Source organism: Anser brachyrhynchus, assembly GCF_964034855.1.
Source record: "Anser brachyrhynchus genome assembly, chromosome: 7".
In the NCBI taxonomy this organism is placed as follows: Eukaryota; Metazoa; Chordata; class Aves; order Anseriformes; family Anatidae; genus Anser; species Anser brachyrhynchus.
This window is the reverse complement of record NC_137701.1, coordinates 15,616,081-15,638,764: the sequence shown is the minus strand read 5'-3', so window position 1 is coordinate 15,638,764 and position 22,684 is coordinate 15,616,081. Positions and strand designations below refer to the sequence as shown.

The window sequence follows — 22,684 nt, the reverse complement described above, 5'->3', positions numbered from 1 at the left end:
TCACCAGGACCCCCTGACAGAATGGCACTTCGCAGCAACCTAAAATGCTCCTACCTCAAACAGTAGTCTGCAAGAATTAAAATGCACACCCATCCAGTGCAGTGACAACTCACAAAAAATACTTCACTGTGCTTTTTCTGTGTATTTCTTCCTATTCCAGAATCCATTGGACCCTGAAGAATTTTGTGCTGAAATGTAATGCCCACAAGGACATCCTAGTACAGATCATTTACTTTGTAGAGCTGCTGTTTGTTAGGAAGCAATTTTCTCCCTCCTTTCCCTCCCTTAGAAAGCTTTGTCCTTTGGTTCTTGTCAACCTACCAATTTTGCAATTTAAAGCTCATCACAATTTAAAAACTGCAAGTGCAGATTCTTAATTACCACTAACAGAGCACCCAGAACAAGACGCACTTCATAACTCAGAACACGCACAAAACATCCTCTCTCAGCCTGATGGAGTTGGTGTCTCCTTCATACATGACTTGTTACATACTTCAGGTTCAGCTTGGTGTCCAGCCGCATGGATCGAAGCCAGGCTCACGGAGCAGACCGCCCTCATACTGTGGCTCCCAACCAGTGACCTGCTAAGTAACACCCACTCCTGAGAGCTATTCAAGGGGAATGTAGAGACAGAGCAGATGCTCCTCAAAGAAACTGTTCCTCAAAAGCAGGTGCTATGGAAAATGAGTGAAATCAAGCTCTTATCCTACCACTTGTCTACCGCACTCCCTAATTCTAGCTACCTAGAACCTGCTTTCCTCCCAACAGCTCCCAGCAATCCTACAAGTTTCACTCCAGAAAGAAAAAAAAATCTCTTTGACCTCCTGTTTTCTAACCACTAGGCTCTTCTCATCTCAGCTTCTCCTCAGCATCTTCTGGAGAATACTAAAACAGAGACACTTTCCTTACTGCTCTGTCTTTTCCTGTTGCTTGGGAGATCCTAGTATGAAGAACCATTGCTCTGTTGACACCAATGAGAAATGCTGTTCATGAGCACAAATAATCTGGGCTCAGAGCCATTCCTAAGCAGGGCACAGGCATTAATGTTTGAGAAGAAGTTAATCAATAGGAATTTTGCAAACCTGAACCATTTTAAAAGAACATTTTTAATGCCCTGTTCACACTTAAAGATCTGGACAAAATCAGCTAACTGATTTTAGTCTTCCAAGGAAATAATGCAGGGAAAATGTGTTTTAACAAAGAACTCTCAAATATACAAAGAACATGTAATAACCCCTTTCATTCTGTATCTTTCCTTCTGGCTTTCTCAGAAACAGCTACACTACATGCCAGATTTTTCTTGCCTTACAACTGAGATGGCGCTGCCCAAAGTAATAGGACCATTCTGGAACTATGGCACTACTCAATGCATGTGAGCTCTCTATTAAAATACCTATATGCTCTGAATTTTTATGCTGGTACAAGCCTAGAGTTCTGTGCAATGTACTCTCTCTGTTAAGGAACAAAATCTTTTACATCTCATTTTCTCAAATCAAGTTTTTTTGTTTTGTTTTGTTTTGTTTTTTGGTTTGTTTTTGGTTTTGTTTGTTATTTTTTGTTTTGTTTGTTTGTTTTATGTTTGCCCAACACACAGTGATCAAATGGTTCTGCCTTTATCACAAAATAAACCAAGCAGTGGAATGGGTCTCTGCTGTGATGAACAGTGTTTGGAAGCAGGAGGAAAAGCAGATGAGTCTAACCCTCATTAAAATTGTTCTTTATAAGAGAGTAAATGTTAATAGAACTCCTCAGTGCTCAGAGAAGACTTTGAATCAGACCTTATACTACTGGAAACATTTATTAAGAAAAAAAGAATATACTATTGCTACACCTAAGGTTTTCCAATGTGTTCGATATACTTGTTTTTTACAAGAAGCACCTCTCTCTTTCACAGAAACATTTCACATGTGTCAATGCAAAAGTGTCCCAATTTTGCTTTTGAAAATAGTTACTTTTCCTAATACGTAATACGACTTTCAAGATTAAAATACCAATTTCAGGTAAGTGATTCCGGAATTAGCTCATATATATTCACCCCCCCTAACAAATATGGCTACATAGTCAAGATGATTTAGATACTACTTTTAGGGTATTTTTTTTTTCTGGGAAACCTGAAAGATTCGACATAGAAAAATGAATAGATTTACAAACTACGTCACTAAATTCAGGTAACTCGCTTTCACACAGCCCTCATTTCAAGAACAAAATACAGTTTAATCTCCAAATTCTATAAAGTCTGAACAGTTAACTGAAAGGTGTCTTTGCAAATGCACGTTACATATTTAGGGAGGACTAAACACAACCAATACTGAGAATAAGACAGCGTTACTTTACAAAAATCTGGTCTCTCTTTGCTTTTATTATTAAAATTGTGCCTGTTGGAAATATAAACGCTACATTGCTATTACTCTAGAGCAATTTACTGCTCAGCCTTCCTCGGGTTCTTGCATGAATGTTCCTTTTATGTTCTTCATTCTGACTCTTCATTATGTTTTCTCTCCCGTTTAGGCCCAAATGACTTGAAAAGCTTAACACACTAACTCTTAAAATTTGATTTCTTTAAATAGATGGAATAATGGAAAATAGGATTTCTCTAGCCTGTCTTTGCTTGGAAGACAAAAAGTTGTGTTTGATTAAAACATAACATCAAAAAATGTACCTGCAAACTGATTTAAAGACAGCAAGAAATGGAGAAATCCCACCATTTCTTTTGAAATTTTATGCTGCTAGTTGATCTCTTTCACACTTAAAATCCTGATTATTTATTTGTGTGGGTAAATCCTTCTGGTCAGGCTGCCTTCTGAATTACTGCACATATGCTAGTGCTGTGTGGTTCTCTGCTCTCACAATATTTAGAATTTGGAACTGCAACTTGAAAAAACTTGCTCAAATCTTTTGTGAATACTGCTGTTTGCATTAGATAGCAGATAGAGACTCCGTCTAAGATTTCGCCAATAAGTGCACAGTAACTGTGTTTCTGCTACAGTACCAAAAAGACAGACTGAGGGGTTAGAGAGGGGTCCCTCCTTTTACAAATGAAGAAATGAGGCACTCCGAATGCTCGTTTGAGTTCATTTAGGGTAGTTTTGAACAACTGCCACATGTTGGGTTCATCTGAATTATTTTGAGTTTACAAAGGAATAAATTAAGATCAGAATCAGGCTCTGAAACTCGACTGAGACTACCAGGAAGTTTGTGGGAACTGAACCCAGAAAGAAAATTCCTGTCTACACAGCCCTGGAAAAGAGCCAAGCAATTTATGGTTATAATAGATTAGAGCTCCTGCCCTAATTCTATTTGCTGATACCCAACTGCTTACTGCCTCATATCCTGTAAACTCAGACTGTGCACTGATGCACGCCCACATATGTGGCACCAGACTGACACCACTTTCATCGCTTCAGTCTAAGCCAGCTACAGATTTGGAAGCTTTTAGTCAGCAGCTAACTTGAGAGTTTCACTGTCTTTAATGGATACGAACAACATACGTTATGCCTTGTTACATACATTTTCTTGCTTTGCCAGTAAAAGCTTTCCTGTGGCCAGAGTACTGCGTGGCATGCTGACTTTGAGTGGGTGTTTGGCGACAAGCTGAAACAAGCTCTTAGCTCCCTACTTGAGGAAGTGTACCAAATTTTATCTTTTGATTTAAATTTTATGGCCTTCTAGAGTGGGACACTAGATCCTTTCCTGAGCTCCTGATACTTTTTTTCATGTTTTGGCCTGTTACATCTCAAGGGACACAATACAGCTGCTGCCTTCCACTCTCTTGGTTGGACCAAGATGGATAATGGGGAGACCTAAACAAACATTTCTAAAGCAAGCTTAGCAGTTTTCTTTTTGGCATACAGTATTTGACTGCTACTAGCCATTGCTGTTTTAGTCTTGCCTTTGCTTCTTTGTAATGTACAGAGGGCGTTTCTACTAGTTCGATTATTTTAAAAAACTGTTATTTTCTTGCTATGTGGAAGATTTGCATATATCACTCCTGTCAACTGCAATGGAAGTTACACATGTGAAAACCCTGGTGGCAGACTGTGATAAAGTAGATTTGACACACATCACTCTGCAGATAAGGATGCTACAAGACTTTGACATTTGGGCTGAAATGCTTCGAGGAAGGACTGTATATAATCAATAATGAAATGCAGATAGCTTGAGTGAAGTGGATGCCTAGAAGGTGACTGGCCTTGCAAGGAAGTTTCTGGCAGAGCTCATCCCATAGAAAAGAGCACAGACAGAAAAGGCAGGCCATTTTTGCCCCTCTACCGTTACTGGAGAATTAGTGCTACTAAAAGTAAAAAGGCAGAAGGATTGAAAAGGGGGAGGAGAGAGTGGGGAGAAAAACGGGGGAGAAAACAACCCCTCCAAGATCAAAAGGGGGGGCTGGAAGATTTTACTCTAGCATGACAGTTTGCCTGCTTCTTCCTCTCCCCTTCCATTTCATGAGAGACTTTGCCCTGAGTGCTTCGTGGAGGTTCCTTTTCTAAACAAGACACTGTGCCTCTACATACATGATTAAAAAGCAAGCAGTTACTGAAATGCCATACATCATTTCCCACGCCACCTGCATGAAGAATTTTGTCTGTCTTTACACTAAAGAAATGGCATTCTCTATTTACTTCGAGCGACAGATATACCTTCCACTAGGTTCTACTTGAAATAGTTTTGGCTATTACTCATAGCTGTTTCAGAACTATAATACTGATTTCCTTGCCACTACCCTGGTGATTGGTCATGCAGTACAGCCATTGCCTGTGAATGATGGCAGCTAACCTTGAAATCAAGCCAAACCTGTAGCGGGTTGCAGGACTTTGCTCAAAAAGATAGCCCCCTCAGTTTAGTGAACTTTAAATGGCGAGAATCTGCCTAAAGAAGCAGTGTTATCACCTGCAAATGAACTAACTCAGGGTTTGCAAATCTTTAGAGACCTTGAAGCCAGAAAAAAATTAGATGGAAATCTTAAAATCATCAAGCCTGGGAGAAGGCTTTAAATTTAGGTTTATGGTTTACTGTTTGCCACTTAATATCGACGCAATAAGGCCGTTCTCTACCCCATGAACATCTTTTAATGCTGAATTCTGCTGGCTCACAGCCTTCTTTCTGTGCTTAAAGAAAGTGGCATCTAATAGCCTGCTACCTCAGAAAGATGCAGATACTTTTTTCCATATATTATCCACAGACACAAAACCTTGCATCAAGTAGTTGTTCAGCATTCACAAGCATTTTCTCCAGCCAGCTAAAACCAGAACTATCAACCGTGTGAAGAAATTGAAGATGTCTCAGATATCTGGTTAGATGACTGACTGCAGGTCAGCCTAGGAAAGCTTGGTATCTCAGGTGAAAAACCTAGCAGTTTTCATGTACTACTAGGGTCTGTGCTGATGCTTTCATAAAAAGATAGCACGCAAACTATTTGACAACAAACAAACCATGGGCTCTTAGCTTATGAAAAAAGAATCAGAAATACACTGAGCTAAAATATGGAGAGAACTGTATCTTCCATTAGATTTTATGGGCTCTATTTTTTGTAGCGAAAAGGGATCTTGAAAAGCCAGAGCACAAAGATGCAGGCATAAGACACTATAAGCAAGGATTATACAACAAACCAAACACCTCCATAGCTGTATGGTCCCCTTTCAAAGGTGATCCATGTGAGCTGATGAAATGTAAGGCCTCTCTGTGCCACACAATCGAGGACAAAGAAATTAATGTCAGAGGGCACTGAACTCCCTTTGCAAAGCTGCAGTTCCGTCAGCGCCAAGCTGGGCCCAGACTAATGTCTGTGCCCCAAAAGCCCAGGTGAAGCACTGCTAAGGCAGCTGTCCCTCTGTTGTGGTGACTTTGGGCTCTCTCTGGGCACAGCATGCTGCCTGCAGGGCACCAACACCAACATCTCTCAGCTGCGCTGCACAGGGCCACGCCACAGACGTCAGTGGCGAGGCTGGCAGACCTGTCCCAGGTGATCTTTTGAAATCTCAGCTTGCCAATACCCCTCCAGTGCCCACCAACCAAGTCTTTTGGCGTAGCTGAGTGAAATCCCCCTCTCCACCCCTTGCCAAAACAATCCATCCTAATCTGTTCTAAACGTTGTCCCACTGCTGGCCCAGAATTTTTCCTCACCTCGCATCTTTTTCCTCCCACAAGAGGGCACCAACACTGCATCCTTTGACACTATTTCACAACGAAACGTGTACCTCAAAAGGAAACTGGGGGAGGGAGAAACAAGAGGGACTCAAGCAGCAGGTTTCAGATCTGCAGCAACCCCCTTTTCCTCGGGGCTCCGATTTTTATTTTTTTTTCCCAAGGTTTTGATTCAGAAACAACTCTGGTGACAGCTTCATGAAGCCACTAACAGGAGATGGTTGCGCAGAGCCACTAATAGGAGATGGTAGCTCACAGGCATATGTTTGATTTTCTTTTGCTATTTTGACTCTTGGCCCCCACTTCAAGCAGTGAGACTACAGAAAAGGATGTCTCTGGAGTTGGAAACCTTCACGGACCTTAGGAGGAACCAGTCGGAGAGCTGAGAATTACCAGACTCTAAATGTCTCTAGAAATAAAACATACATGAGACAGCCAACAGACAAATCTTATTCAGGGAAATCGGAGTGAAATAAAAACACAGTTAAAATTGCCATGGGACAGGGAGAATCTAGTGAATAGAGAAGAAGCTAAAAAAAGCCCTGGTAATGCATAACTTGACACAGTGACAGCCATGGGTGAGACAAGATAAATATGCGGAGAAAATGAAAATCAAGAAAGAAAAGGAATTACCTAGTGTAGTCTAAGGGTTTGTGATTACAAATACAGAAATAATTCCAGGGAAAGGAAAATGTAGGCTAAGTACTGAACAAGCTTCTTGTAGAAGATAGAGAGCCTACATGATCTTTTGCAGACAGTGAATATCTCTACCTTTAAGCCACTAATTTGGCTCCCTAATTCTGGAATTTGTAAATGTTGGGCTAGGCTTCAGTGGCTGGACACCGGTGCCAAGAGGGTGTTGCCTGGGATTCTGCTAGAGCTCTAGTTTATGCAAACTATTAACAGACACATTTTACATAACTGTGTGATGAGAGAATTCTAAGAAACCTGTGGAACGCTCTTTCCTCGTATCTCTTTCTCCACCTCCACTGCCTACAAGCAATACTACCCAAGGTAAAGGCAGAACTGTTTTTACCAAGTCCTATAACTTGAGAACCAGGGACACTTCATGAAAGCAGTAGCAGATGTGGTCAAAACAGGTAAAAGCAAGTGCTTCTTTACACAATGGGTAGTGAATTTCTGGTACTTGCTACTATAGGAGGTTGTGGAGGCAGGCATAGCAGCAGGTGAAATAAAGGTTCAGACAAATTCCTAGACAACGGGTACATAAATACAAAGTGAAAATTCTGGGCAGGGATTTGTTCTCTAACATCCTAATCTAATGATTCAGATGCTCAGGGAGTACAAGGGGTATGGACAGCAAATGGTGGCCAAGATTGTATGGTGTCCCAAAACAGCTGCTCCTACTGCCGCTCCTTAAGAGGGGCACTGAATGACAGACTGTTGGTCTGGCTCAGGAGTGCACTTCTACATGCTCTTGTTCACCTCTCCCACTCTTCTGATTTAGGTAGAGCTCTAATAACAGCAACTTTTAATGCTATGTTCACTTACAAAATGGTTAACTTAGAGGCTGTGTAGAAAGAGGGGTCAGTACAAAGCGGTGCACTTTGAATAGTTGATTTGAAAAAGGCCTAGTGACTATTTACTCGCCTTTGAAAGCCACCATGTTACAGGGTTTCAGAGGTGGATGCTGTACACAGAAAACCTGGTAAATGCAGTGTTAAATGTTGGTGGAACCATTTGCTCTCAGAGGATGCAATTTCAATAAGGTTTACGACCTTCACCAAAGTGCATCAGTTTGGCTTAAGCTTGTTTTGGCAACCAAACACCAAAGGAGAAGGGAGGGCGCTCTTGGCATTGTCCAAACATCCCATTCCAATGTTTTTTTTCAAGGAAACATTTTTATTTTTCTTGCTTTGATCGGGCTTCAAGAACATTTTAAGTATTAGGTATAAATAAAAAAGGCAAAATCAAACTTCTATGTGTAGTGGTCTAGGGATTCTGAGTCACTTTGACTCTTACAGAACACAAAACTGCACTGAACAGTCAAAGACTGAATATATCCAATCTTAACAGGCACAGAAATGGTATATAAAAAGGTAATGCTTAATGCTTTATGGTACGTGAATAGCCATCATGTCCTCATTGTTTTCTTTACATGAAGGTCTCACTAGGGAAACTCATCGAGGAAAGTTTAGTGTTTAGAGGCACACAGAGCCGGTAAACCTAAGTCATTGCAGGGGAAGGCCTCAAAAGAAGTGCTCCTGGACAAGGCTCTAATTTTCCCAATGTCCATAAAGGAATGCCTTTCAGGACCATATATTTATTGCACAGAGACCAAATCCTGTAATTTCTCTTCACGGGACTAGGCAAAGGACTTAGTTCTGTTAGAAACAATTAGATTATTTAGAAAATCAGTTCTGCAAGGAAGACTCCAACTCTGATTCAGAGAATTCAGTTTCTGGATCTACCTCTTGCACGGCCTTACGCAAGTCATGTACTCAGCCCTGTAGGTACTGGCAGTGATGGGTAGACCACACCAGTGAAGTTACACTAGAGTATGCACCTAATCCAATGCACCAAAAAACTCCATTTTCTCTGTCAGGCTTGAAACCTCCTTACCTGTGAGAAGCGATATTTCCCTGCCTTATGAGGAGGAAGGGGGTATCACATCAGAGAGAAAATCCACTAATAATTGTGAAGTATTCAAATGCTTTAGTGGTGTAGGCGGCAGGAAGAGAGCTGAATTGTTACCATAGCCTATTTACACCTACTCATGGACATACTGATTCATATCAGGAGCATCTGGAGAATACACTGGATTGCATTTATTGTTTTTCATTACAAGTATGAAAGCGGTATTTGAATTTAGTAAACCCTTCTATGGTTTTTCATGCACCTCTTCTCTCCTGAGGTGTATTTCTTGAAATGACTCTTGTAGCTTTTGTTCTGAAAGTAACTTTGAATAAAAACTACCGAAACTTATAGTAGTTCCTGTACTATTTTTGACACATTTTACAATTCAATCCCAGGTTTCACATTAAACAGTTCCACTGCCTGTTTTTAAGGCAAGGCAGACAGCTTCATTCAAATGACTACTGACATCCCAAGTTGCATAAAACGACATAATAAGAACAGGCTTTTGTCCTAGACTTACCCTATAGGGTGTCACAGAACAGGTAGCCAGTTACTCACTAATTTGGGATTTGCATAAGTGATACTTCTTTCTGTCACGGCAAACGTTTTTCCCCCAGGAGTTATTTGGGGTTCATACCAGCAGATTCAAAGTATTTAAAATGGGGAAAGAGAAGTCTGGAATAGTAATATTAAAACACTTACCATGTTCCATGCATTAGCACAGTAAATGCTGTAGAAGTTAAATTGACTGTGGACTCAGCACGGACAAGGTGCCAGGAATCTGCAAGCTCTAATCTCATCTCTGAAGCTGTAGAAATAAGCATAAGAGAATTAACTCATCACACTTTATTGCTTGAAAGCATCCATAAACTAAAATTGTATTTCAGATATTCTTCCATAATTGATTCACAGTTTTACTACAGTTATTTTCTTAATGGCCTTTCCAGGCCATAACTCTTAGTCCATAAGCCTGTCCAAAACATGGAAGCTTGTTTCCTCACCCATTGCTGGAAGTAGCAGGACAGGAGACATGTTCCAAGTGAACAAAACTCCTTATCATTTTACCATGAATTTTTGTTTGCCCCAGGATTTTTTAGCTGTACCCAAAAAAGTATTTCATAAGCTCCTCTTGGTGTCAGAATTCGTTACAAAATCTCCAGCCTAGGAGATGTTTCCATCCTTTCTTCTTTTCCCTTTTCCTTTTTTTAAAGTGAGATAATGCTTGAGAAAGATGCCAGATCAAAAGCCCTCAAGTCCTCCTTGTTACACTCCAAATCCCACGTCGAGAAACACTCATCTCTCCTCTCAGGCATGACTCTTAACCCTCTGTCTAATACAATAATTGAAACCTGCTCCCAGGCTCTCCTGTGCTCAGCCATCTCCCTTGAAATTCTCAAATAGGATGCCCAGCTGTTGGCCTTTGAACCTGCAATGAGTATATGGAAGTCAAAGTAATTAGTTTAATATATCTAGAGAGCATACAAGTTCCTCTCATGTCTGGATCTGATCCTGCAAGGGGCTGCATATCCTCAGCTGCCTTTGACTGAGAAGGCCATGCATAGCTAAAATTAAAACTCTGAATGGAAGAAGAATGCTAATATTACAGAAATGATAGATAAAGAGATTTTGCATTAGTAAAAATAAAATTTAAAAAATGTAGAAGATGGTGTAGAATGATAACAAAAGATAAAATTAACAGCAAGGAATGACATCGAGGAAAACTAAAAGAATGCAGCTGATAATAAAGACAGTGATGAAGATTATAATGCTAATTCCCAAGGTATGAAACTTGGCAATACACCTGTTAGTAAAATCCTGGCTTGTCAGAGTAGAATCAAAATTGTAAGGGATAACTTTAGGCGGAAGTTTATATTGTCATCTCTTGGGAGGGACATGTCACCACTGCTAGCACTTGCTGAGATGGAGAAAGAGGTATCTAAACCAAAGCACTCGAGGCACTTCTCTTTAACCCCAAGGCACCTGCTGGTACATAGGAAGATGATCTGCAAATACAGGTCCCAATTTCAGGGAAGTGGAACTCCTACCAGCTCCTTTTGCTTCTTATGAGCCTGTAAGGGCCTCCCTCTCCTCTCAGGACACTGTTAGCCATGCCAGATCTCTGCCTTCCACAGCCGGAGCTGCTGCCTGCTGATCTGCTCATGTCTCTTGAATTGGGAGGGAGCTGCTGAGATCTCTGAGGATTCCTCTGCCTGTAAGTTCTGACAGTGAAATAAGAACCCTTGTTGAAGAGCACTGACACCTTCACAAACAAGGCAACAAACCTCACAAAGTAAGGGTTTTCCCAGAATAACAAAATATAAGGGAAAGGGACACAGGCATTCAGAGAAGAACACAGTTCCACTGGGAAGAGTCTTAAGGCAATTTTTGAACAATCCGGACACATTATTGCACTTTCTATCAAACTTACTGTATTTTTCTTGAGCTTTTATTGTTCTTGTACTTTTTCTTGAAGAAGCAAAATAAGATGGTACTAAGATTTTCAATAAAAACACTATATTTGTTACAAGCTCTTCCACCTCCCAAGAAAACAGGCTGCAACAGGACCCTGTTTTATAGAGGAGGTGACGGTTCGACTTTCAAAACCCGTTTTTCAAACATCTTCACTGTGTCTACATCACTGTTTAGAGAAATCGATTGTCCTCCACATGTTTTTCCCATCTATTTTGTTTTTTTAATTGCAGTGGCTATAGTACTAGGCCAGACTTGAGATATTTGCATTATAAGAGTTGACTGTACCCTCTTAACTAACCTGTTGCATAAATTTTGATTCAGCAATATATTACATGCTGGATTCATTCTTTACATTAATGGAAATGCAGCTTTTAGTGCAGTTGGAATACAGTGCTGGAAATTTTGATTCAACAGCAGATTATCTGCTGAATTCGTTTGTAATATTAATGGAAGTTTTAAGTGCTGTTGGAAGATGTCACTGGAAGATTTTTTTTCTTTTTCATTCCACAGTGTTTTCAAAAAGACATTTTTTAAAAGTTGCAGCACATCTAAATGACACAGCAAAGAGATGGAGCTCTAGTTAATTCACCAAAAGCCCTGGGTTCAGATACCCTGGTATCACAGACTTCCAAGGGCTTAACTTCACTCTTCTGAATTGTGAGCTTGGACTGCTGGGGACTGACCTGCTACGATCTGCTGCAAGCAGCTGTGGTGCGGAAAGGGTTTCAGCAGAAGAGTAACCTGCATAGTTAAAATCTCTGTGGTCTCCTGGGTGTTTTGAGGAAGGACTATAAACTGCATGGGCACATTTAGCAGAAAGGACTTCATGGGCCTGCAAGTACCTCTAGGTTGGCCAGGAAATGCAGGCTTCATTTTTTCCACACTGTGTCTTTCTGGAGGGGGGGAAGACGCAGGGGCAAGTACAGAATGTATACGTAGCAGCAAGAGAACAGGACGGAACAGGACGGAACAGAACAGAACAGAACAGAACAGAATAGAATAGTCCATTTGGAAGAGGCTTTCCAAGATCATCTAGGCCAACTGCCTGACCTTTTCAGGGCTAAACAGAAGCAATGACAGAAGCAGCTGTGAGAAGACAGCGTGGGCCTGGTTACTACAAGTCCTATCAATAACCCGTAAAAAAAGCCCTGTGAAAAGTGCCCTTTACTTTCCACAAGCCACTTCACACTGGGCCTGAGATTGCTGTAATCTTTTGGAAGAGCTCTCCAACATGGGCTGTTTTAGCCTTTGGGGCAATGCCTGGTTGGCTAAGACCATGGTAAAATTGCTTAAACCCCCATGGCAGGACAAGTAAGAGGATTTCCCCCAAATGATCCATATTCTCAGTCTCTCTTTCCTTCCCACAAAAGCACCCGAAGCCTTGCAGCTGCTCGGCTGCTTCCTTTCTACCATGGTGTGCTCAGGGCTGCTCAGAAACCCATCAGGAGCCCAAGCTCATTGTATCAGAGAGGTGTGGGATTTTCCGTCTCACACATCATGATAGTCAGTGTGTAGATGCTATTAAAATTAGGAGCCACCTGCATGTGGTTTCAGAGCTCTGGAGAATCCAGCTGAGCTTGTAAGATAGAAGGAAGGGAGGGTGAGTGGCTGCCAGGGCCCAGATATCCCCAGTGTATGAACGCATAGGGGGTAGTCATGAAGCGCATTGATCCTCTTGCTAGACGCTGGAAGAAAGCCCAGACCTCTGCAGGCTGAGAACCGTTCTGTGCCAGTAGAGCCACCAGGATGGCTGACTTGCAAAATTAGAACAACTCATAGAAATACGGACATTTTATGATCACAAATATGCCATTCAGAAACAGGTTTTCAAATGAAAGCACACAGTTCCTTCTCAGTATTGTAAAACGCTGCAGCTTAGTCCTATCTCTGCCTGAAGGCGAAGTTCCAAGTGCATTAATCAGTACCACAGATGTGACTTGGTTCTCCGTGGACACTGCAACTCCTGAGGAGGGGCATCCTGGACGGATTTCCCTACTGCAATTATTCCAAACTCTTCAGAGATATGGGCATTAGCAACAACATACGTGTAAGAGTCTCTAAGTCACAAAAAATGCTGCTGAACATGACTGTCACACTTTGATTTTTTGCTGACATCTCATTTCCTCTCTTGTTTTGTGGTGAAGGTATAATCATAGGTTTATTACCTAGTCATCCTTCCTGTGGTAACAGATGGAAGTAACAAACACAGCAGAAAAAAGGATTATTAACATCTATGGCAAGCTTTTCAATACTCTGGCCATTAATTTTGAGTACTGCAAGCTGGAAGTTATTATCACGTCCAAATGCACGCAATCTCCAAAGAAAGGTAAATAAATAACATAAAGAACGGATATGTTTGATAGAGTATTGATCCAGAAAGAGAGAGAAAATATTTGAAAATGTATACAACAATAAAATATTTTAGGAATAATACAATTAAAAAAACTGACATAAAAATTACTAGTTTTATGGCCAAGCACTTGATTTTAACTACGTTGGGTTTCAGCTGCAGAAGAAATTGGTTGTTTCTGAACAATGGGCTTTTACATGAGCAGTTGCCTCCTGCAGCTGTAAGCTCAAAGCCTGCTTTTGGATACAGAAAGAATTTGGTGATCCTAGCCCTGCTCCTTTTTTCATGTAGCTCATAAAACACACTGACAAACTGGCTGTCCCGTTGCAAAAAAATGTAAGATTGGATTAACAGGATTCAGGGTTGAGGTGCACTGGCTGAACTACAAGCTGAAGCTTGTACAGAACATGCATTGTGTCTGGTTCAAACCAGAGCAATTAGCTGTTCACTTTCATGAGTATTAAATGCACTCATAATTAAAATTTAAAAGTGTGAAGTCTACACTATTTTTTCCAAGCCCCAATTATGAGTAATAAGATTTAAGTTTAAGTTTAACTTGTCTCTTAATAGAGGGCAAAGAGCTGTTATAAATCAGTCAAATAGGAATTGCCATTGAAGAGCTATTACTGAAGAATTGCTGTCGAAGTAAAAGTAATTAATATCTGTCACTGCAAACAGTTAACTACAGAAAACTTTCCTGCTTAACTACCAGCACTATTAAACCACCAGGACTTACATCATCAAAAGAAAAAGTAGGAAAGAACACACTGTCTCTTTTGACACCAGCTTTTATCTCCTGCTCTGGTGAGATTCTGAAATCTTTTTTCAAGAAATCTGACCAGACAGAACCGAAGCCGGGTCTGGCTGCCCAATTAGCTCCAGTAATGTGGTGTCGGATCACGCTCTCTAAAACCTTCCCCTTAACTGAACTTTTGGATCACAAAAACACAGAAAGAGACACTCTTTGAAGAAACTGAGAGGGTGACAAATATTGCTTAAGTGACCTGGAGATGGCTCTGCTGCCCTTGGGCCCAGAAGTGGCAGCCTGCCTCCGGGATCACACCGAGGCACCTGGGGTCTCCTCCACGACTGCTTGAAATGGGGGAGCGCTGTCCATGTGCAACAGCAGGAATCAAGCCCACTCACTAATTTCTGCCCCCGGTCCCTGGTGATATATATTTGCTCCAATAAAGCACTTGTGCCTTCACACACATGTATTACTGTGGCAAAAGAGATAAAAACACACCTTAAAAGATCTAAAGGACAAGATCTGATGGCTGCTTAGTGCAATATTAGGATTATTCTCTTTGTTTTCAGACAACTTCTCAGCATTAAATGCACATTCTTATTAGTGGAGCACTCACCGGATGAGTTTTATGGGTTAATGCTTCAAAACACACTAGATAACACACTGGGATCTGTCCCAGCCCTGGAAACCTGGAGCAGCCTCTCTGAAGAAAGCTTTTGATTGTTCATTCAGAAGTCCTTATCAGAGACTTAGCAGAAATGTTTGCAGTGCGAACATCAAGGCTCTGAGCAAGCTAACATAATTTGTAAGCTAGCCCTGCTCTGAGTGGGGATCGGACAAGATGACCTCTAAAGGTCCCTGCTAACCAGAACTGGTCTCTGTTTCTAGGACCATGCTTTGTGTTCCACTGCACGTACAGAATACCTGACAGTAAATGTATATAACGTGATTAGCCCCTAATCAACCATTTGATTTAAAACAACAACAACAAACCAGCATTTCTACTTTGATTGTACTCTTCTGGTAGCAATTCCCCAGTGATAGCTTTCCTGAAAAGCTATTTTTATCACCTGTAACTGTAAACCATGTATACAAAATATTTTCCCGGCATAATTAAATGATAAACAAAGTTACATTTTCTCTTGAAAAATATTCTTTGTCTCTACCTCTCTCCTTTTGGCCTGACACGTCAGATTTGCCGTGCCCAGTAGCTACCAGTATGGGACTTCAGGTTGGTGGCAGTCCTGCCTCCACTCACACCGAGGTGAGGGGCCCGCAGACACCGACATTTCTCCTAGGCACCTCAGAGCCAGGCAGATGTTGGCAAACTGCAAGGAATCCAAAGAGAAGCAACAAACCTGACTAACATAGTGGAGTGACAGATTTACAGAGCTTAAATACATCAAGTTAAAAAATTTGGCCATATGATGACTAAGGAAGGGGATATTAACTATACTTAGTATGGCTTTCTTTTAGTCTTTGAGAAGGTAAAAGGCTCAAGGCAGAAAAGTGTCCGTCTACATAGACTTGAGAAACAGTTTTAAATGGTCCAACAGGTTCTAATGGGAACGGACTGAAAATGCAGGTTTCTCAGGCGTACAAACCAGGACGGTGGACAAATCACTCACTTTAAGAGAGAAACATTTCTTTATATGAGCAGAGGATCCCAGCCTTTCTGATTTTGATCTGGGTGCTTGACTGAGCACAGAAGTGACAGACCACGCTTTCCTGTACTCTCCCTCCACTGCTAACCCACTATGCTGAGAAAGCAGACAGGATGGGAAAATATAAGGAAGATGATCCAAAGACCAGAGGAAATAAAAAGGAACTGGTTTTAGTGTAGGAAACAGGGGAAGGGCTGAGAATCTTTGTCCTGTTAGGAAATTAGTCTGAGGAAATGGTTTCAGCTGGAGAGCTCTGGCAACGGCACATGCTTGGCTTTCCTATGCATAAACTCCTCCACATTGCCTACCTGACTAGCACAAATCTCCTTAAGAGGTTGCAAAAAAGGCCAACATGCAGGTCCACTATGTTTCTCCCCCTTCTAGACAGTCCGAGTAATTGAGACAGCAAAACCTGCTTTGGCTCTGCAGTTTTCAGCTGACCGCTGGAGAGGAGCGGAGCCACCTCCCATCCATCTGTGCCATGGAGGTGAATTACTGTGCAAGCCATGATTAGTTAATCCATTGTTTTGGACGAACATTCCTTAGCATTCCCAAGAAAAGAGAATATTTTACTTTTCAGTTCATAATAAAGACAGTCAAAATACTCAACTGTTCGCAGTTACTATGGTAACTGCTGGCAATTTATTTTAAAAGGGGGAAAAACTAATTTTTTCACTTGTTACTCAGTTTAGTTTTGTTTTCTTTACTTGAAATCTGCTATTACATGTAAAACAGCTACCAAACACCATTGTCACAGCTAGCTCAAAGATGCAGAGAGATCCAAAAGGCCAGATCCTGCCTGCTGACCTTGAACTGAAGTTTCACTGACTTCAGCAGAACTACTTGGAAGAACAGCTCAGCAGGATGAAGTTTAAAAACCTCTGTCTTTTGTATGCCTTCTTCCATTTACTGTGTTGCGAAAACAACACTGCCAGTTCAAGAGCTCTTTATCTGATAAAGGTCCGAGCTCAGCTTCAGATTCAAGCTCACCAACCTCAACTTGAAATTGGGAGTGAGGATTTGTTACTACTCAGCTGATTATCACATTTTCAGCAGTAAACCAGCATTCCTCATTCTTGCTTTGGTAAATGCCATTGTAGTCCCGTCATGTTTAATGCTGCTACCACCTGTACAAAACATATAAAATCTGGAAACTTCAGGTCCTTCCATATATTTTCATGTATTTTCCTTTCTACAAAATCAAAGCTGCTTGATGCCGGAAGCATGAATGCCATTCTTCATTTTGGAAAAAAAATAATAGCTTTTGTCTTCATAACAAGCCAAATGAAAACCGCCAAACTTAAATTTTGTTCCAAATTTTGCAGCTGGATGCAACATCAGTGTAATGTCATGAGGCTGGAGGAGACGGAGAGGCAAATCTATCTTTAATGACAAAGCAACATGTATGCATGTGAATCTGTTTTACTGATTTTACAGGTTGGAAGGGAATATAATGATCATTTAGCCTGACCTTCTATGCTACACAGGTCTTCTGTGCTATGAACTTCGCCCAGAATATAAAATATATTTCTACTCAAAAATATAGCCTACTGTAACATGCGAACATTTGGGAACCATTAGCGGCATAAATGAAGTATCGGAGACAGGCTGTGACATCAAGAACAAGCAAAGCCAAACAGTTTAAATGAAGACAGAGAAAATACCAAGACACAGTCTAAATTTGTAGTTAAAAAGAACAAACTGGCAAGCACCTTAAAGTGATGTTATGAAGGGAAGGGGAATTGGCACAACTTCATGGAAGTTAAGTAGTTGTTCTTGGAAATCAACTAAAATACATGGCATGGAAACATGCAATGATAAGAACTATTTGGCATTCTGATCCTATTCATAAAAAAGCATTTCTACTTTAATAAATCAGGCTGTTTTAGGAAGTGCTGACTTTGTACATTTTGGCTTTAGCAACAGTACCTCAATAATGTTTAGGAAATAAACTTCACAGGAAAACCTCGGGTGTTCAATTAGTTTTAAATGTTTTAGGGTAGGAATTGAGATAATGAAATTATAAGGATAATGGTGGCTTAATGCTTTGCGGCTCACAGGAGATTTATATGTTCCAACATAACCTCAAGCTGTACATATGGCATTAGAGAGAAAAAAAAATGAAGGAAAAAAAAATAAAAGGTTTGTGGTTGGAGGAACAAAATGGGCTCTGACTGCAGTGGGTGTTTTCTGGCTTCTCGTTTTTGTTGGTTTTGGGGTACTGGTGCTTTGTTGGGCTGAAGTGACTAGGAAATGCTGCTCTTTCAAATGCCATCTTTACTGCTGCCCAAGCCTCTGAAACCATGAACAATGTTAACTGAACAGCATCTAAACACACCAGGACTTATTTTGCAAGAGTCATTTCCTCTCTATGTAAATTATGCTCAGAGGGAATGCAGTGCAAACCACAAGCCTGAAGAAGCCTGCAAAAATATGTCTGGCCCTCTCTCAAAGTGCAGCTACGAAAAAACAAGGGGGTTAACTTTTGCCGTGCAAACTGTGGGAGCTGGGGAGAGGTGGGGGATGTGGAGACGGCAGGGGAGCAGTGAGCAAGGGAGAGAGAGTGGGCTCCTGCTGGGTGATTTGGAGCTTTGCAGCTCCAATTTAGCAGCCAAGGGTGGCTGTTTTCCCCTCTCATTCTCTGGCTGCAATTCAGTCATGCATTTTTCCTTGTAGAAAAGGGCCTCTTACTCTGAGCGCTCCCAGTATCCCCCAGAAATGCTCCTGTCAGATTTCTTGGGAAGTCTGGAAGGTACTTGTTAAACCACGTTCAAACAGTGGAAAATTTTGAGGTTTTAATTTGAAATAAGATTGCCTTGAAAAAGGAGGACACTATTTTGGGAAAGCAAAAACAGAGGGAAGGCTATCATCCCTGAAGACCTCATGGCAGGAGAACAAACTTCAGGAATCCCCCGTGTGCTACGTGGTGAGCTGGCTTCCTTTTCCCTCTTAGGAGCAAAGGCAGTTCTGGGCCAGGTGAGGGCCTCCTGGAGACCTCGAGCTGCCAGAGCCAGGGGCTGCAGGCTCTCGGAGCATACAAGGGAGCCTGCCTGCAGCTTTTGCGGCTGTTCAGCTCTTCTGCCTTCCCAGGGCAGGGATGCTTCCAGCCAGATTGCCATAAATAAATCCAAGACAGTGCGGGTGGAAAATCCTTAGCATCTGCAATGGATCTTTAAGCTATTGACAATACAATGAAGAAGGAGAGGGAGAAAAGGGGGTGAACAGAGTCCCCCAGGGATGAAGAAACTCAGCACAAAGCCAGCTGACACTCCCAGAAAGAGCCATTCAAATCCCTGATATCAAAAAGTCATAATATTTGAAGTATGCAAACCTCTGGCTCACACTCCCTTCTCCACTTCGAGAGCCCAAGGGGAACCCTGCAGATCCATTTAAACCAATAGGAATTGGACCTCATGCCAAATTGCTGGTACAAGGGTGGACTGAGAGCGCAGGAGAGGAAGAGATGATCTCATCTTCACGTGTAGTGTCACAGCCCACCCGCTGACAGCTCACTATCTCTGAAGCTAAAGGAAATTAAAAGAAGATGGTACACATAAGTATTGCACATCTCTTTGTTGTCCTTCATGGTAAAACTGACTCCTGTGTACTCATTACACAACACCAGGTTCTTTGGAAGAAACCTAATTTCATGTCTCTTCAAGGTCATACAAGCCATAAAGATAGCACCTTGCAATCTCCGAGGACTGCCCAGAGATTCATTCCTGGCAAGGAAGAATGCCCTGTGGACATGGCAAGAAGGGAACTCAGGGAAGTGAGTTCTCCTTTCCTCTTTGCCTCAACAATCCCGAGCAAATCAGTTCTTCTCCCAAGTTTTGGTTCTCCCGTTTGCGAAATGCAACATCTCCTACCACTGCTCACCCTTCTGATTTAGGCTCCTCAAGGCAGTGACTACCATGTTCTGTGCACTTACCCAATGACCAGCAAAGCAGCACTACTCTGAGCTGCTCCAGCAGCAGTGAGTGCATGAACTCCCTGATTCCACTCATCTCTACTATTCGACTATATGGTGGCCCACATGCAATGGATTATTATAATTTCATGCAGACATATTCATGTTGACTCACTCAGCAAAGTTTTTAGATTAAATATTTTGTTGGAATCTCAGCTCATTTTGCAGATGAATGAATACACACCCAAGCTGTGTAATATCTTTTTTTTTTTTTTTTTGCTGGACCACTGATAGTAAAAGAGGGGTGTACTATAAATTTGAGAACAGCTCTAAGAGCCCATTTAGCAGCCTTTTCACTTATATATAGAGAGCACTCAAAGGAAAACACTATTCCCTGACTGCTGCAATGAAGGTCTCATCAGCTCTTTGATCTGACCTATGCCTGTTTGAGGAATGACAGCAGAGGGCTTTCAAGGAAAACATGGACCAGTTGCAGAGAACCCAAAGGAGAAAACCAACAATGATCGTATGTCTAGAAGAATGTGATTTACAGGGAAAGATGAAATGAATTGGGACTGCTTCGTCTAAAAGACACTTGGAGAAGACATGATAACAGTCTTCCAATACGTAAAAGACTGCTTCACAAATGAGAGGGATGACCTGTTCCTCACGGTGGATATAATGAGAAGTAATGGATTTAAATTGCTGCATGGCAGACCTAGGTAGGATATTGAGAAGAGCTCTCTAAGGATATAAAGCATTGGAATAGATTGACTAGGGAGATTGTACGGTCTCCATTATAGGGAGACAAAAAATGGCTTAAGTATAACCAATCCCTCTTTGGGACTGAGGGACGCAATAGATGACCTCCTTCCCAATCCTGTGAGTCTTTGTGCTCCCAGATCTATCTTCATGTATAATGCAGGAACTCTGCACACTGAGCAATGGAGATAATAGAGAAACCAGCATAAAGGAAATCTTGCACTGAATGAAATCATCACTACTTGAAGTATAGGAAGTACTTTTAAAGAGCTTTATTTTATTGGTTATTATTCATTTTATTTCAGGTATTCATTTTATTGCTTGTTACACACAGGGCGGAATACTGGATCCAGAAAGAAGAAATGTAATGGAAACCCTTGGATATTGTTATTTTATGTCAGATGAGCAGAGCTCTAAACTTACAGCAAGCTTGGCAAAAGCAGGTGCTTTTACACAAACACGAGCCCAAATGGACTCTGTGGACTTCTGCCATCTGAGCAGCTGCCCACATCTGCCTGGAAGCCCAGGAGCACCAGCAGACACACTTCCAGTCCTTCCCCCTAGCAACAGCCTCGAAAACCATTCTTGAGCTTTGAGAGACTGTCATTGATTTTTCCTTAAGATCACAGGTTATTCACAGTTCCTCCTGCAGCCCCTTGCTGGATGCAAAATGCCTGTTTTACTGTTTTATTACATCTTTTTTTCTTTTAAATAAACTGCTGAGAACATTGTCAATGCTTTACTTACAACAACAGCAGGAATAATAGCATAGTCAAGTTCAGCCCTTACAGGATAACACTGAATTGATAAAACATGAAACTATGTATTATCTGATGCATGAATAATGTTGGTAAAAGCTATTATTTTTTAAGGCTCTGCAGATTTAAAAATCAATAAAGTTTTGTAAAACTATACCATTTCAAAACTTCCGTATTTCAGAACACCAGTTTTTGAGAAAAACACCTCTTAGATATTTGACAGAGGGCTGGCACACAAGAGTGCCATGTCACATTGACTTCATCATCTCTCCTTCTCTCGCTGAAACAGTTTCTGAACCTAGCAGTGCAGCTGCCTTGCTGAGAACATCCCAAGGCTGTGGCCATGGGCCTGTGGGTGAGTGGCAGAACAAAAGCTCATCCTCTGTCACAAGGAAAAACCAAAGAGCTGTGAGCTGAAGCTGGGGTTGCAAAAGGCATGGGGAAATCTGAAGATGTAACACAACCTCACCCAGAGGCCTCTGTTCAGCAGCTTGTGCTCCACTGAAACACACCCACAGGAGACACACCTGCAGAGACTTGCAGCTCCTGCAGTGGGATTCCCTTCAGTCAGCAGCAATTCACTGCCCTGCTGGCATGAGGGGGCAAGGAGTCGTGCCCAAGGAGCACACCAGGCATCAGTGGGGGCTGCTTGGCTCCTACAGCACTGCCAGCTGTCAATCAGAAACAGGAATAGAAAGACGGCATAACAGAAGGTGCCATTTTTCTCCTAGCTGCCTGACCGAAGCTGAAATTCAATAAAGGAGCATGAGGAAATCTGGAGAGAAGGGGTAAATTCAGCCCTGAATTACTCACTGTAGGGGGAGGGGTGCCTTCCTCCAGCTCAGAGATTTGGCTCACAGATAGACAATAAGAACAGCAGAAGAACTAAGAGCTGCTGCAAGGAAGTGAAATATATCTGTGGAAGCACATCACTGTCTTTACCCACCATTTCATATTTTTCTTTTATCTCATGAGAAGAGATCCATATACATATAAGAAAGATATTCAAGAAGTCAACATCAGAAGAGACTCCAGGGAAGGAAGTCTGTACTCCTCCTGTACTATTAAAAGCAATTTGGTGCATGCATCAAAAAGCCTCTGTCAGGAAAGCCAAATTCTTAAGAAAAACATGGAGAAAATTAAGCTTCTAGCAGTAGCTGATGGTATATCATTAATTAGACAGGAGCTAGTATGGCTTGAGGAACAACTGCAGCATGAAAAGTAAAGCTAATGACAGTACCAGGCTCACAAAAGGGATGCACAGCAGAGCCATGTATA

The 22,684-nt window shown here is 41.6% G+C and overlaps 1 protein-coding gene across 2 annotated transcripts in view; it reads right to left on the bottom strand.

Annotated features, from left to right (window-relative positions):
* Nucleotides 1–22,684, bottom strand: part of LOC308198300 (uncharacterized protein) — a 240,330-nt gene that overhangs the window by 139,831 nt on the left and 77,815 nt on the right. For both annotated transcript variants that reach the window (XM_080600535.1, XM_080600534.1), the window contains exon 3: nt 9,445–9,550. In XM_080600535.1, the coding sequence (XP_080456661.1) occupies nt 9,445–9,454 (10 nt within the window). In that variant the 5' untranslated portion in view covers nt 9,455–9,550. The remainder of the gene's footprint in view (nt 1–9,444; nt 9,551–22,684) is intronic.